The 15,296-nt window shown below is 38.5% G+C and overlaps 1 protein-coding gene across 1 annotated transcript in view; it reads right to left on the reverse strand.

The window, feature by feature from the left end:
• The window catches only part of fhod1 (formin homology 2 domain containing 1), a 196,577-nt gene extending 182,194 nt beyond the window's left edge, over positions 1 to 14,383 (reverse strand). Inside the window, 1 exon segment of the mRNA XM_039762959.1 lies at positions 13,781 to 14,383. Within this exon segment, the coding sequence (XP_039618893.1) occupies positions 13,781 to 13,945 (165 nt within the window). The 5' untranslated portion in view covers positions 13,946 to 14,383.
• Between the last annotated feature and the right edge of the window lie 913 nt (positions 14,384 to 15,296).

Here is a 15,296-nt window from a genome sequence, read left to right on the forward strand (position 1 = left end):
AGGTATTTTAGACTTAGTTTACATTGTTCAGGTACCCATTTCCTTTATCGATGCTACCGTACCCCCATTAACATGTCTATTGAGGTGATCACCATCGATCAAAGAACTGTCACTTACCAAGTGGTTTCCATTCCTGGAGATGGCACCTGCCTTTTCCTTTCTCTTTGTTACATATTGCACGACCATATCAGGCTCACTCTTGATATCCGGAGGAACATTGTGTCTTATGTATTGAATGACTGGGACAGGTTCAAGGTGTGGACTGATGACGGTACAGGAGATAATTGTACTACACAGGAGCACAATAACAGTGAAATGATTTAGCCCTTCACCTATGGTTCTGCATGCGATCAGATGGCTACCGCTGAATTGTTTGGTTGTCGCTTTCAAGTGTACGAAATGGCCAATTATTTGACACCTTTGGACAACCGCCAATGCCTCTTAAACATCTTAGATTCACAGGTGACGATTTGAGTAGTGGACACTTTGATGTTTATGAATGTTTAAACTCTCAAAAGCGGAATGTGAAGTTATCGATGAAACCAGTTGTATGCTTACAACGCTTGACAGATGTCGATTGTCACTTCAACACAAGTCCAGCAAATACTAACGTAACTGAAACAAACCATGAAACTCAAACCGATTATGACAGCAGTAATCCAAGCTGTGAGGCAAGATTGCTTTTACATGGACAACTGTACGTTGCATGCTCAAGAGTAAGCTCAGCGCACAGCTTGGTCATATTACAACAGAAGGGCCGAACTGACAATGTGGCATACAAAGAGATCCTTAAAATAATTCTTGGTATATTTTCCCTCAGTTAATAAAAATTTTAAAGCAGTACTTTGCCGCTGCGAAGCGCGGGTATTTTGCTAGTATTTGTATATATACAGTTTATATTTCACTAAGGGCACACAAGACAGAGAGCCATGCCGCCAACTCACAGAGCACCACCCGCCAACTGTAAGACCATGAGATACTATGGGACCAACTCTAAGACCATGGGATACGCTCGACACAGCCCCGCCCGCCACAGTCCACATGAGAGAGACAGACACACACACACACACACACACAGGTGCGCACGTGAGAGAGAGAGAGAGAAAAACACACACAGGCAGCACGTGCATTGTTGCAATGTTACTTTTCTTGGTTGTTTATTAAATTACGGATTTTTCAAATGTAAATTTTTTTCCCTGTGCTTAAAACTCATTAAAGAAAAAAAGTGTTTTTAGCGAGTGGTTCGTAGCGCTATAGCGCAAACTCTTGCAGCGTTAGTTTTCTCTGTTCAAGGTTTTCTCAGTGTTATTCAGTGTTTTTACATTTACTTTACTAAAACGCTGTGCATTCTATGGTATATTAACTATATTTGTGCTTAAAAACATACATTTACATATAGTTCATACGGTCTGGAACGGATTAACTGTATTTACATACAATTCTATGGGGGAAAATGACTTTGGTTCCCGACCAAATCAGTTTTGGAAGTATTATGGACGTAAACCGAGGTTCCACTGTATATATAAATCGACCAAGTCGCCCGACCATGGGGTACGCATGACAGAGCCCCGCCAGCCAACTCTCACCCTCCTCCCGCATCCACCCTCGCTCTCGAGGCATGCACACTGATGCTCATGTGCCCGCCCCCAACACATCACCAAACACATCCTCACTCGCTTTGGTCTGTGCTACAGTCCACATGCAGCTGTGAGCCACACTGACTGTTCACGTTGATAATTCTGTGGCGTAGCGGGTTGGCTAGTATATTACATACAGTACACATCTACTCTATATATCGATCACATACTTGCTTTAAAATAATTTTAATTGTGAGTACATGCAAGTTATTGCTAGTGTGAACATTAGAACACTCTAGACGAGAACAGGCCATTCAGCCCAACAAAGCTTGCCAGTCCTATCCACTTATTCAATTCAACATCAAGTCAAGTTTTGAAAGTCCCTAACGTCTTACTGTCTACCACACTACTTGGTAGCTTATTCCAAGTGTCTATCGTTCTTTGTGTAAAGAAATTTACCCTTAACAAGTTTCCAACTGTGTCCCCGTGTTCTTGATGAACTCATTTTAAAATACAAGTCTCGATCCACTGTACTAATTCCCTTCATAAGTGTTGTTCATAACACTTCAATCATGTCACCTCTTAATCTTCTTTTGCTTAAGCTGTAAAGGCTCAGTTCTTTTAATCTTTCCTCATAATTCAACCCCTGTAGCCCTGGAATCAGCCTAGACGCTCTTCTCTGGACCTTTTCTAGCGCTGCTATGTCCTTTTTGTAGCCTGGAGACCAAAACTGCACACAGTACTCAAAATGAGGCCTCACCAGTGCATTATAAAGGTTGAGCATAACCTCCTTGGACTTGTACTCCACACATCGTGCTATATATCCTGACATTCCGTTAGCCTTCATAATGGCCTCTGAACACTGTCGGGAAGTTGATAGCTTAGAGTCCACTATGACTCCTAAATCCTTCTCATAAGGTGTACTCTCGATTTTCCGACCACCCATTGTGTATTCAAACCCAACATTTTTACTTCCTATATGTAATATTTTATATTTACTGACATTAAATTTAATCTGCCCAAGCCTGTATGCTATCCAAGTCCTTCTGTAATGATATAACGGATTTCAAATTATCTGCTAATCCAATATCTGATATATTTTTTATAGCACTGACCCTCCTGGAGGAACACCACTCTTAACATCGGCCAGTTCTGATGAGGTTCCTCACACCATCACCCTCTGCTTCCTGTGTCTGAGCCAATTCTGCACCCATCTAAAAACATCACCCTGAACTCCCACTTTTAACTTGATGCCCAACCTCTCATGTGGCACCTTATCAAATGATTTCTGAAAGTCCAGATAAATAATATCATAAGCTCCACTTTGATCTTATCCTTTTGTTGCCTCCTCATAGAATTCCAGCATATTAGTAAAACACGACCTCCCTCTTCTGAACCCATGCTGACTGTTCAGAATAACTCCTGTCTTTGCCATGTGTTGCTCAATCTTATCCTTAATAATTCCTTCCATTAATTTTCCTGTGATGCTTGTTAAGCTTACTGGCCTATAGTTGCTTGGATCTGCCCTGTCACCCTTTTTATATAATGGGATGATATTTGCCATTTTCCAGTCCTTCGGAATCTCTCCAGTGCGCAGTGACTTCCTAAAAGTAAGTGTCACGGGTTTAAATATGTACTCAATAGCCTCCTTAAGAACAAGAGGATAAATACTATCTGGTCCTAGTGAAGAAAGAAGGTGAATTTGATAGGCTGAAAAATTAATACGTTTTGAAAACGCAATAGGAATATAGGATGGTTTTCTGGTACATTTCATATGTGTTTCTGGAGGTTGCATCTACTGGCTGCTTAAAAATGAAATACTAAGCAAACATCTTGTCTGGATATGAAGCACACACCTTCGAATTGAGAGTGATGTGTGAAGCATACTGAAAATGAATGTTAAAAATTTAGAAACAGAAATTAATATAAAAAGCTTGTAAAAGAAGCTCACGGGCTCTCTCTCTCTCTCTTACTACATGCATTTATTTCCCTCTTAAAAACAAACTAATCCGAATCGCGATAGTAAATGTAACTTTACTATCAACCTGATCTGTGAGCCAGTTTTGATAACTATACTTTTCTCCTCACACTTAAGTCATTAAAAACGGTCAAAACAATTCAGTTTCAATTTATGTTTATATACTTCTCACTGCAATTGTGAATGCCAAAAACACTCTTGAAATCAGCAGACTTACTGTATGTGAAAATGATTAATAAATATATACTTTCAACAACGACTTTGAATTTTTTTCTAATGTTTGACACCCTTGTTTACAACCACATTCTAAAGACATTCAGTTAAGGTGAGCCTGTCCATTAAGCAAGACCAGACCGCTGTCTTGGTAACCCTATTTGAATAAATGTATATTGAGTAGCCACTTTCAGGTCTACATTCATCTCCCAAGCAACAGGTTGTCAGCAATGGCATCATAAATGCAAACAGCACAACTAAAGCAAGTAGGCAAATTTAAACGGATAGTATGTATCAGCTCGTGCTCCTAACTCTCTCTCTCTATGTGCTCGCTCTCTCTCTCTATGAATCTCTAGATTCTCAGGATGAGTGGGAAAGGACAAAGATTTAAATCGTTCTTCAGGTGGTAAGCCAATGGGAAGTGTACGTGCCAACCTAGGTATATCAGGAACAGAACTCTGTGGAGGGTCTTGCAAAAGGACACTGCACACATGTATCAAAAATGAACCAAATTCAACAACAGCCCTTTGTTTGGAAACCAGTCATTAAAGAAGTTGATAGTGAGTGGCTGCCACAACTTAACTGTTAAGATATAGTCAGTAAACCGACAGTGAAATAAAACAATATGTAAAATGCATTTGTAAGTCCTTGTATGTTGGTCACCAAAATGGTATGTTCAATGCTAACCCATCCACATTCCAAGCAGTAAAAAAACCAAAGAGGTGGACTTGTAGAGGGTTAAAGAACATGAACAGATGAACTGAGTAATTACAAATATATCACCTGGTCAAATGAGTACCTACTCTGCCAACTCGCACAAGGCCCCAAAAACACACCCCACACACACACACACAACAAATTGCATCACAGGATGCAAACATAGGCAGGTCAATGCAGTTTAATGGCGTTATTTTTTTGACAGTTAAACAGCCTGCAGATATAAACAGGTCAACCTGTAATGCATAGGATATCTGGATATTGCTGCCCATCAACTGAATTCTTTTCTTGCCATTGTATTTTCAACAATGAATGGGTTTAACTGTGGGAATGATCCAAGATACAAAGCTAGAAAAGTACTGGAATGGATCTAACAACCTAGCAGTCAAGTATGTTGACTGTAGTGACTGACCTCCTCAGTTGCAAGATTTCAAACAAGGACATGAAATAGAACAAACTATATAGAGGAAAGATACATTACAAGAGATTTTGCTAATATTTGAAAGATATTATAGTTAGACATAGGCAAGTATCTATCTGCTGTACTTTCAACAGTCCTGTGCTATATCATCTAATGACATTTTCTCTTTTCCCTCTTTAGTACCACACTATATACCATCATCTTTACTATGTCATACTTTACATATTTGAAGTAGTTGTTAATTAGTAGTTAATTTTACTCTGGGAAAGGCTTCTTTACTAGTGCCACTCCGTTCTTTTCTACATCTTTCTTTTTCTGCTCAGGCATCTGAAGTGCTCAAGTAATTTACCTGTTACCTTCCATGAAAATATTGATTGCTCTGTTGTAATGGACCATTACAATTTCTGAACACACTCATTCAAAGTACGAAGTCACAAAAAATGGGTGTCGTTTTCAAACTGGATGAAGCATTGGTGAGCCATAGACACATATTCATTTTTGTTACAGGGGGTTAAAAAAAATATATATATATATATATATATATATATATATATATATCAAAAATGAATATATATATTACACAACTTAATTGATGTGATCAGAGAATAATAATTAGATACATTAGGAGTGTGGTTCAAATCTGAAACAACCACCCCAACTGGCCTAAAACAAAACCAGACTCTGAACAGGGGTGCCAATGCATCACATGGCATTCACGCATACATGCCAAAAAATCACTAATGAATTTTTCAAATAGATCTTAAGGATGTGTGAATTACCCAGAAAAACACCAATGCAGACATAGGGAAAAGAAAGTGTACAAATGTCACACAAACAGTGATAAGAATTAGAATTCAACTAAGTCTCCATGATTTGCAAGACAGAACCACTACATTGTATCTAAAAATTGTAATTTCTGGTTTCCTTACATTCACATTCAAAATCCCTTGCATATATGGCTATCCCATTCTTTAGGAGGAAGGATTTCCAAAGACCTGCCTCTGTACCAGTTGCAATTGCACTGATCACCAACAAAACAGATTTCTTTGATTTGTATTTTCCCCCAAACTTGCAGGTTATTAACCCTTTTATAGTAATATATAATATTAGGTTGTGGGTCTGCAGCTCTGAAAAAGGTGGCCATTTTTATAAATGATTAATGAATTGGCTGGCTTGATCTCTGTGAGTGTGCATGCTCAAGCAGCCTTGGGGGTGTTTTTTTTGGTGGGGTAATTTGGGCGAGATGCACCTGCCCGTGAGGGTGCAGTCTGTCTCAATTGCTTCATCGGTTTTCTGAGGTGTGCAACTGAGAAGCAACTCTCATGGAGTCATATAAAGGAAGAGCTGGCATGAGAAAGGGGAGAATCAGAGAAAATGAGAACAGCAGAGATAATCAGAGGAGGAGTTTAAAGGAAGGAGAGAGAAGACAGGAGCAAGAGAGAGCCGGTGCAGGTGAACGAGAGAGAGAGAGAAAGGCATAGAGCCAGGAGGAAGTTCCTCAAGGAAGAATGTGGCCAACCCTGGTTGCTTTGGAGACCACGGGAACTGAGCTTGGAAGCTCAACCCTATAGGGGACTGTGGTCACCACCAGGGGACGCCCCAATGCCTGAGGAGCCCTGGCCCTCAGCACTTCCACCCCACCTGGGGAGTGCCAGCAGAAGCTAATCGGGAGGCAACTGGAGCACGTCCGGGTGTGTATAAAAGGGGCCGCCTTCCTCCATTCGAAGGCTGGAGTTGGGTGGAAGAAGGACGAAATCTTGGAGGAGAGGAGTGGAGGTGGCCTGAGGAGAGGAGAGAGGCATTATGAGGCCTGGACCTTGGGGTTGTGCTGCACCTTGTATATAGTTGTGTAAATAAATGTGTGTTGGGTTATTTAAACCATGTCTACCTGTCTGTGTCCGGGCCATCTCCCACACCGGATAACCTTAGATATCGTTCTTAAGTAGTTTAATCCCCAAGAAGCATTTTTTTCTTTAAGATATCCAAATTCCTTAAGGCACTGCTTTAATATTCTATGGAAATGTAAACATTTTATTTCCCTATTTGAAATGAGACTCCAAGAAATAAGTACTACCAGCAAAATCATGCCAGAAACACATGCCTAAACCATTGTTTGCACACACACAAGCTGTCAAAAAACAGTTTTACCATTCTTGTGGAAGCAACACATAAACATATGTTCAGAAAATACTTGGTGCACAATTCCACCATCCTTTTCAGGAATCTAAAAAGCCGATATTGGAATGGGGCTTTTCTTTGTTAATACTGTAAAGACTGGAGAATTGAGCATTTTCTATCCCAATTTTGTTTTAATTTTGATACACTTTTTATTGCACAGACTAGTAAAGTATGAAAATAAACAAAAAGGTTATTGCCATGGGTCACTGTTAAATTATAAAAACTACACAAATTTTGAGTGTAGACCTTTAAAATTTATTGCCAGATCCTTACTATAAATGAAAAGATGGAATTTCTAAAAATGTAAAAGGGCTTTTTATTTGTTTTACACCAAATGTTTTGATCTCAAGATCTTCTACTTTTAAATACAGTAAAGAAGAACAGTTACAAATCTTTGTTCTAATGTGCGATCCTGCACTACTTCAGCATGCAGTTGTATAGCAGGGGATATTATACTGTTCTGTTCCTTTTGCTTCTCACACAACAAGAAAAATTTTATTTAATTAAAAAAAAAGCACTACTGTATATCCCTACAAAAATATTACAGTTCAGTATTTTATTGAATACTCAGCAAGTCCAGAAACTAATCCACAAACTACATTACAAAAGACACCTGAAAGTTAAGTGTGACAAACAGTTAAATAAACTGTGTGGCTACTGGACTTCTCTAGGTAAGCCCAAGGGCAAACATTTCATTTTCTCCCATGCAAAAACCCAGTGTTTGATATTCTTTGTTCCAATGCTTGTCACACTGGTTCAGCTGCCAACTACTCTTCCTACCGCACACATCAGCATATACTGAGAAATACAAGAGCTTCAGTCGCTGACTCCATTAAAACGTCAGAATAACCATGTTTTTTTCTCCACTGGCCACAGAATGCATCAATGCCAATTGGCTCCACTTTTATCTACAACATCTGAAAGAGCAGGTCTATTGCCCTACGATCCTTTCTTCACACTGCATTTCATTTTCATTAACATTTGTCTATCCCAACAATCTAACTTCAAGACTAGATGGATGGAAGCAACACTTTGGATTTGCACAGTACAAATAAGCCCTTGGACACTTTTGCTTGCAGGGCAGACAGTGTCACAATCCTTTTCACTCCAGCTGTCAGGGCAAATGCAGATACTTATAAACAATGCTGCAGGATCTCTTGTTAATTCATGTTTTCGTCTTAGTGACTGTGCCTTTGGTATCCATCAATGTCCATGTTCAGACCCTTCCACTCCCCTGCAAATACTCCTGCTCAATACTGCAACCTGAGAAACCATTGTTAATTAAGCCTTGAAAATAATGCGTGGACACACTGCTGTATTTGGCTGACACAGGATATTAAGTTAGGAGAAAAACTGAAACCCATCCATCAATCACAACTGAATTGAAATACTGTATCTAAAATAAAATGATTACAGTGAGAAAAATGGATGATCTTTAGTTCCTGCATGGATTTATCCTCCTCTTTCCCAATTCTGGACACCAGGTTGTTATACAAGCAGGACAGGCTATAAAATCCTTGTCTAGAAAATAGTTTGAACTATATACACATTTAATAGCCACATTACAAGCTACTGCATGTACAAAGATTGATGAAAAGCCTAGGGCAATCTATAAAGTGAAAGCTTAACTTTCAAAATTCTAGTGTTACTACTACTAAATGAATTATGTAAGGCAATAAGTATTGCTATTATTATGTACAGCAAAACTGATATTTTATTTACTTTGGATACAGAAATACTGCGGTAATATGTCAAATATTTCCAATTTATTTTACAGAATGGTTAAAGTTCTGTACTGAATTAAACCAAATCTTATTACAGTAATATATACATTACTGTATATACACAATACATGCATTAATAAATAAATACATTAAAATACACTAAACTATTTTATTGTGCAGGAAGTTGTATTTTTTAAGATGAGATAAAGGACTAAATGAGACAGATGGTAAAACTGTGATTTAATAATTTAAGAATTGCTTCACTCTGTACTACTTGAAAATTGTTAGCTTGAGCAACACAGGGTGACTCAGAAAATATATAAATAACTCAAAATAATTTAATTTACAGTACATTAGGTTAAACTTTTTTTTTAATCTTTTTAAAGTTTAGTAGTCCAAAGTAAAGGGCTTGGGTAGACCAAAGATACACTGTTGTAATTAAATTTCTAAGCTGCAATCTATGAAAAAGTGCTTGGTATTGTTATGGACGACAGGGTGGCCTGGTCTGTTCAGCAAATCCCTCACCAGGGCCAATGGATGGAAAATTAAATTAAATAGCAATACATTGCTAAAATTGGCATTTAGAATTCTTAACTACTGTATGTGTTACATAGCAGCTAAACAAATTCACACAAAAATTCATGCTAAAATTATTTAATGTGGGCAGTGTTTTTAGCAAAATCGAAGAGGATCAAAACATATTGCAGAAAAAATAGCAAGAAATTGGTTTAAAGGATGGTTAGGTGTCATGATATACTTAGAAATGGAAGTCATTTGCAAAGTGCAAAATGGAAAGTACTTGCAATGTACATGCAGGCTTCTGTGGTTTCTGTCTGGTTTATCCACTAAGTTACAAAGCCAACATATTCTCACTGAGCAAATTATTAGGAGCACTATACTAATACTGGGAAGAGTCTAATTTAGCTCTTAAACAACCTCAATTCTTCATGGAAAGGATTCCGCAAGTTGTTGGAAACATTCCTTAGAGATTCTGATCCACGTTGGCATGACTGCATCATGCAGCCTCTGCAGATTTTCTCAGCTGCACAATCATTCAACAAATCTTCTGTTTCACCATAGCCCAAAGGTGTTCTATTGGATTCAGTTCCATTGACTGGCAAGGCCACTAAAGAACACTAAACACATTGTCCGGTTTATTAAACCAGTATGAGACAATTTTTGCTTGACTTGGTGCATTATCATGTTGGATTTTGCTATCAGAAGATGAGTAATCTATGGTCATAAAGGGAATTAATAATACTCAAATAGGCTATGGCATTCAAGCCATGATTGATTGATATTAATGGACCAAAAGGGTGCCAACAAAACATTCCCCACACCACCAGCCTAGATTGTTAATCCAAGGCAGGTAGGGTGAATGATTTCATGCTGCTGGCACCAAATTCTCATCCTACAAATTGTGTCCCTTGGCAAAAATTGAGATTTCAGACCAGGCTACATTTTTTCAGTCTTCAAATGTGCAGTTTGGGCGAGTCTGTGCCAACTGCAGCCTCAACTTTCTACTCTTGGCTGAAAGGAGGTGACCTTGATGTGGTTTTCATCTGTTGTTGTGCCCATCTACCTCAAGGTTCAACATGTTGTGCATTCCGAGATAATTTTCTGCTCACCTGTTCAAGAATAACCTTGATTGTTCTTAGACAATTATAGGCCAATCTCCAATTTGCCGTTTCTCAGTAAAATTCTAGAAAAAGTAGTTTTTCAGCAATTAAGTGATTATTTGAATAAAAAATTTATTCTTGATAAGTATCAGTCAGATTTTAGATCTAATCATAGTACTGAAACAATTCTAATGAATTTAGTAAATGATCTGCGAAGAAATAAAATATCTGTACTTGTTCTGTTAGACTTGAAACCCTGATTATCATCCAATACCATAGATCGTGATATTCTTATAAACCAGCTTAGCCAGTGGGTAGGGCTTTCAGGTACTGCCTTAGGCTGGTTTCAATCATATGTAACTGGCAGAAAAATTGTCAGTTATGGCAATTTTGCATCAAAAATACATAATATTCTATGTGGTGTACCCCGGGGATCAATTTTAGGTTCATTATTTTCATTCTACATGCTTGCTAATATTAGGCCAGATAAATTTCAAAATATAATGTTAATTATCATAGCTATGCTGATAACACACAGCTCTAGTTATCCATTGCGCATGATGACCCAGAAGCTCTAAACCATTTAATCCAATGCCTTACTGGTACAACAGAATGGATGAATGTGAACTTCCTTAAACTAAACAAGGAAAAAAACAGAATTGGTAGTTATTGGCAGCAGTAAATGAATTGAGAATCTTAAAATGAATCATCTAGCCCTGCAAATCAAACCAAAAGTCAAGAATTTAGACGTTATTGACTCTGAACCGAATTTCAGATTGCAGGTTAATAATATCATCAAGACTGCTTTCTCCCATCTAAGGAACACTGAAAGGGTGTGATCTCTTATAACATTTAAAAGATGCCAAAAAATGAATGCGTGCATTTGTATTTAGCCGACTAGATTACTGCAGTTCTTTCCGATCAGGACTACATAAAAAGGACGTAAATCTGCTACAGCTTGTCCACAATGCAGCAGCAAGAATTTTAACCAAAAGGCAAAAAATATCAGCATATATTCCCACTACTAATATCTTTAAAATTGGCTGCCAGTGTCCCTTACAATTTTAAAACACTTTTTCTTGTACATAAGGCTTTAAACAATTTTGCTGTACCTATATCTCTGAATATTTGTTTCCTTATGCACCAAATCACAGTCTTAGATCTGCAAATTCTGATTTGCTCGTTATTCCATGAACAAAAGTATAAAAGAACCGGTGAGGCAGCTTTCTGATCTTATGCTCCTAAAATCTGGAATAATTTACTAACAGAAATGCACCTGGCTAAATCTATGAAGCATTTAAAAAATTTTTTAAATCTGGCTTTCCAGTAATTATATTATATCTAATTATAGGTTTAGCTCTTTGATGTGTTAGGAAGTACCCAACATATATATTTATATTAAAAAAAAAAAAAGCAATAGATTATGTTGGTTTTTTTTTGTCTCCCATCCTGTGTGGTGTCCCTATGCGCCACCCACAGCTGCTCAAAGTGCTCTATTCTGCAGTCACCTGAGGTACTGGAGGAAACAAGAAGGACTTGGATACCTTTATTATCGACTGCGTGAACTAGATCAACTGTGCCCAGTGGAGGGTGGGTGACCAGCTGGCCTAGGTCATTCTGACTTTCATGATGCAGAAACTGATTACCATCAGACCTACTATTTGATTTAGTGGTTTCTGTTCTTCAACCATTGCCCTCCAGAGGTATATTTTCCTCCTAAGAAAGACCATCTTTGGGAGTTTTTTTTTATCCCTGCCCACCCACCCTTGTCCTCCTCATCAGCTGGTCAAACATTCAGATTCAGGAATCAAGAACTTCATCTACATCCGAAATAAACTGAAACCACTATGGACAGTTATTTGCTTTTGTATCCTTTCATCGACATAGAACTGTTCCTACTAAATGGAGAGAGAGAGATATTATCTCTCTCTATATATATATATATATATATATATATATATATATATATATATATATATATATATATATCTAGAGATATATCTATATATCTATATCTAGAGAGATATCTATATCGAGAGAGAGAGAGAGAGAGAGAGAGAGAGAGAGAGAGAGAGAGAGAGATCTAGTTGTTTTATTTGTTAACCTTAAAATATTTTTATATTTATTAGTAAACCTTTTTCTGGTAAGAGTGAAGGTTTGCTTTGCACTTTACTGGTTAAATTGTGCTTAACAATACTTGGATGATTTTGTATTTAGTATACTTGCATTTATTAGAAATTATCATAGTACTAATTAAAGATAATGAAGTAAATGTGGTATATCTTTATTTCTGTTGATTAATCTGTAGAAAGCACCTTGAGTTGCATGTAAATGTATGATAAGGTGCTATATAAAATTATTATTAAGTTGTACAGAGTAAGTTATCCAAGTTACCATAACCTTTCTAACAGCGAAAAACTAGTCTGGCCATTCTCCTCGGACCTCATTCTTCAAAAAGGGGTTTCTGTCTGCAGAACTGACACACGTGGGATATTAGATATTTTGTTTTTGCATCATTCCAAGTAAACTACAGAGATGATTGTGCGTGAAATTCTGGAGTTCAGCAATTATAGAAACACTCCAAGCAGCCCGTCTGGCACCAACAGTCATGCCACAGTCAAAATCACCATCTCCCCTTTGTATTTGATGTAAACATTAACTGAAACCCCTGACCTGTGTCTGCATGATGTTATGGACTGGGCTTCAGTCACATAATTGGCCGATTTGATATCTGCACGGATAAATGCATGTATTTGCGGTCCCAATCATTTGCTCAGCGAGTGTATTCTATGGTCCTGTTGACAGCCTAAACACGGTACACGACAGTTGTTCTCTGTACCCACTCAGGCACACTTTTCAAACAATCAGCTTTGTGGAAATCAGTTCACAATGGGCAGCAACAACTTAAATCCCCTGAAAAGGAGTATGTATAACCCGAAGTCATTAAAATAACTTACGTCTTTCGTCGCCCATTGTTCCATTCTCGACATTCTTGAGAAATATACAGTGGCATAGTATACCATTGTTCAAACTGATTAAAATATCCGCTACAAACAATAACAGTTTCGAACGACCTGTATCTACATATGCCAAAAGAAAATGATCCGTTTTCCAAACGTGTTGCCATTGTTGTAAAATAACGAAAATCAGGAGGAACAATGATATGCACGCGTGCTGCACAATGAATCATAACCCAAAATATTGTGTCACCAGACGCGATGCCTTTAGCCGCTGATGCAGAAAAACACCGAATGACACAAACGCAGTCCTGTGACGGCAACTTGTCAGCAAAAACCGCAAAACTTCGTTTCAGTCCCGTATAACAACAATTCTTGTCGCGGTGTATTACATACCTTTAAAGGCGCCGCCAGCAACTTGTGTACACCAGCTACCTGCTCTGCGACGGAAATGTTATCATAGAATTCGTACACGAGGGGTCTCCGAGGCTCCGGAAAGTTTGTGGAGACGAAAGGGTCCATGTCATCCAGATATTGGACACGGCATGTCAGCATGCTCATCTTGCCGCAAGACCGCGTACAGCGGAGTTCTGCGAGTTCCCACAGTCAAATCGAACCCACCGAAGAGGATTTCTTGCTCTGTTCCCCGCCGCTTAGTGAGTCCCACACAATGTCGCACTCTTTCTTCACTCGCTGGAGTTTAAGAGCAAAGAATCGAAAACCCGTGCTTCTCTCGCAGACCGCTCCACTTCTTTCCGTCTCAGCTTCAGTCTCAGTCTCAGTCTCTCTCTTCCCTCTCGCTTCGGACAACGTGACGTTTCACGAAGGAAGTCGCGATCCCTTAAGTGACTCACAGCGAAATAAATAAACACAGGAGGTACGTAACACAAGCGCCGCTCCCTGGGTCTCTCTTTTTTGTGTGCCTCCCGCAGCACTAATAACGAGGTGTTAGTCCACTCCCTGAAAAAGAAAGCAGAAAAAAAAAACTTTAAAGAAACTATATCTGGCACAGGCAGATTACCAGCCCTCCTCCGGCAAAAAAAAAAAAAAATGTTGGCGTGATGATTTGAAAATTAATTATTATCTCTGTAAACCACGTACGTATTTTTAGAACGGGAGCAAAAGCGTATTAAGGGACGTGCTTATGGCCATACTGCGAGCCCCACACCCAAACTACGGGCCATTTGCCCTACCTGATCTACCAAATTTTTTAATTTTGGACTCTCGTGCTTTTAAATTTTTTATAGATCTGAGCAGACACCGAAATTAATTCGTGACAAAAAGATTACCCTTCCCCTAAGTGCTCGCCTCATGCTGCATCCGCTGTAAAATTGAAGGTAAACTTGTACGAAGATATAGTTAAAGTAAGAGATCACCTTTACTCCTGGCTCCGGATATAGTCTTAAACGCTCAGTTTAATAATAAAGCCGACGTGGCCCAGTGTTTTATGAAAAACTTCCAGCGGCCCCCAGGTGTTCCAAGAAGGGCTTATAAGATTCCACAGGGAGTTTAACTGGCCTGAATCCAATTATCATTCCAGTGACCTAGATGACCTGAGAGAGAGGAAAATGGGGTGGGATTACCACAGTAATACTTTTAAAGACAGATTTAACATAAGTCTTGGTTTATTTATTTGTTTGTTTGTTCATGTTTACTAATTTTTAACGTGGTTCAGCATCATACAGTAGAGACAGTTAAAAGAAGATGTGGAAAAATCTAGAGCTATGAAACACAGAACAATTCCTCTAGTCGCTGTTCCCTTGGAGAAATAATTGGCAGAGAAGCGGAAACTGGCCTACTGCCAGCTTTTAACTTATTTCTTTGTCAACTGACATTCATGTTTAAGAGTCCTTCACAGAGTAACTTTAAACCTATTATTGATTTCAGAAGCTACTCTTGACAGAGTGATGAG

Source organism: Polypterus senegalus, chromosome 9 (genome assembly GCF_016835505.1).
Source record: "Polypterus senegalus isolate Bchr_013 chromosome 9, ASM1683550v1, whole genome shotgun sequence".
Lineage (NCBI taxonomy): Eukaryota > Metazoa > Chordata > Cladistia > Polypteriformes > Polypteridae > Polypterus > Polypterus senegalus.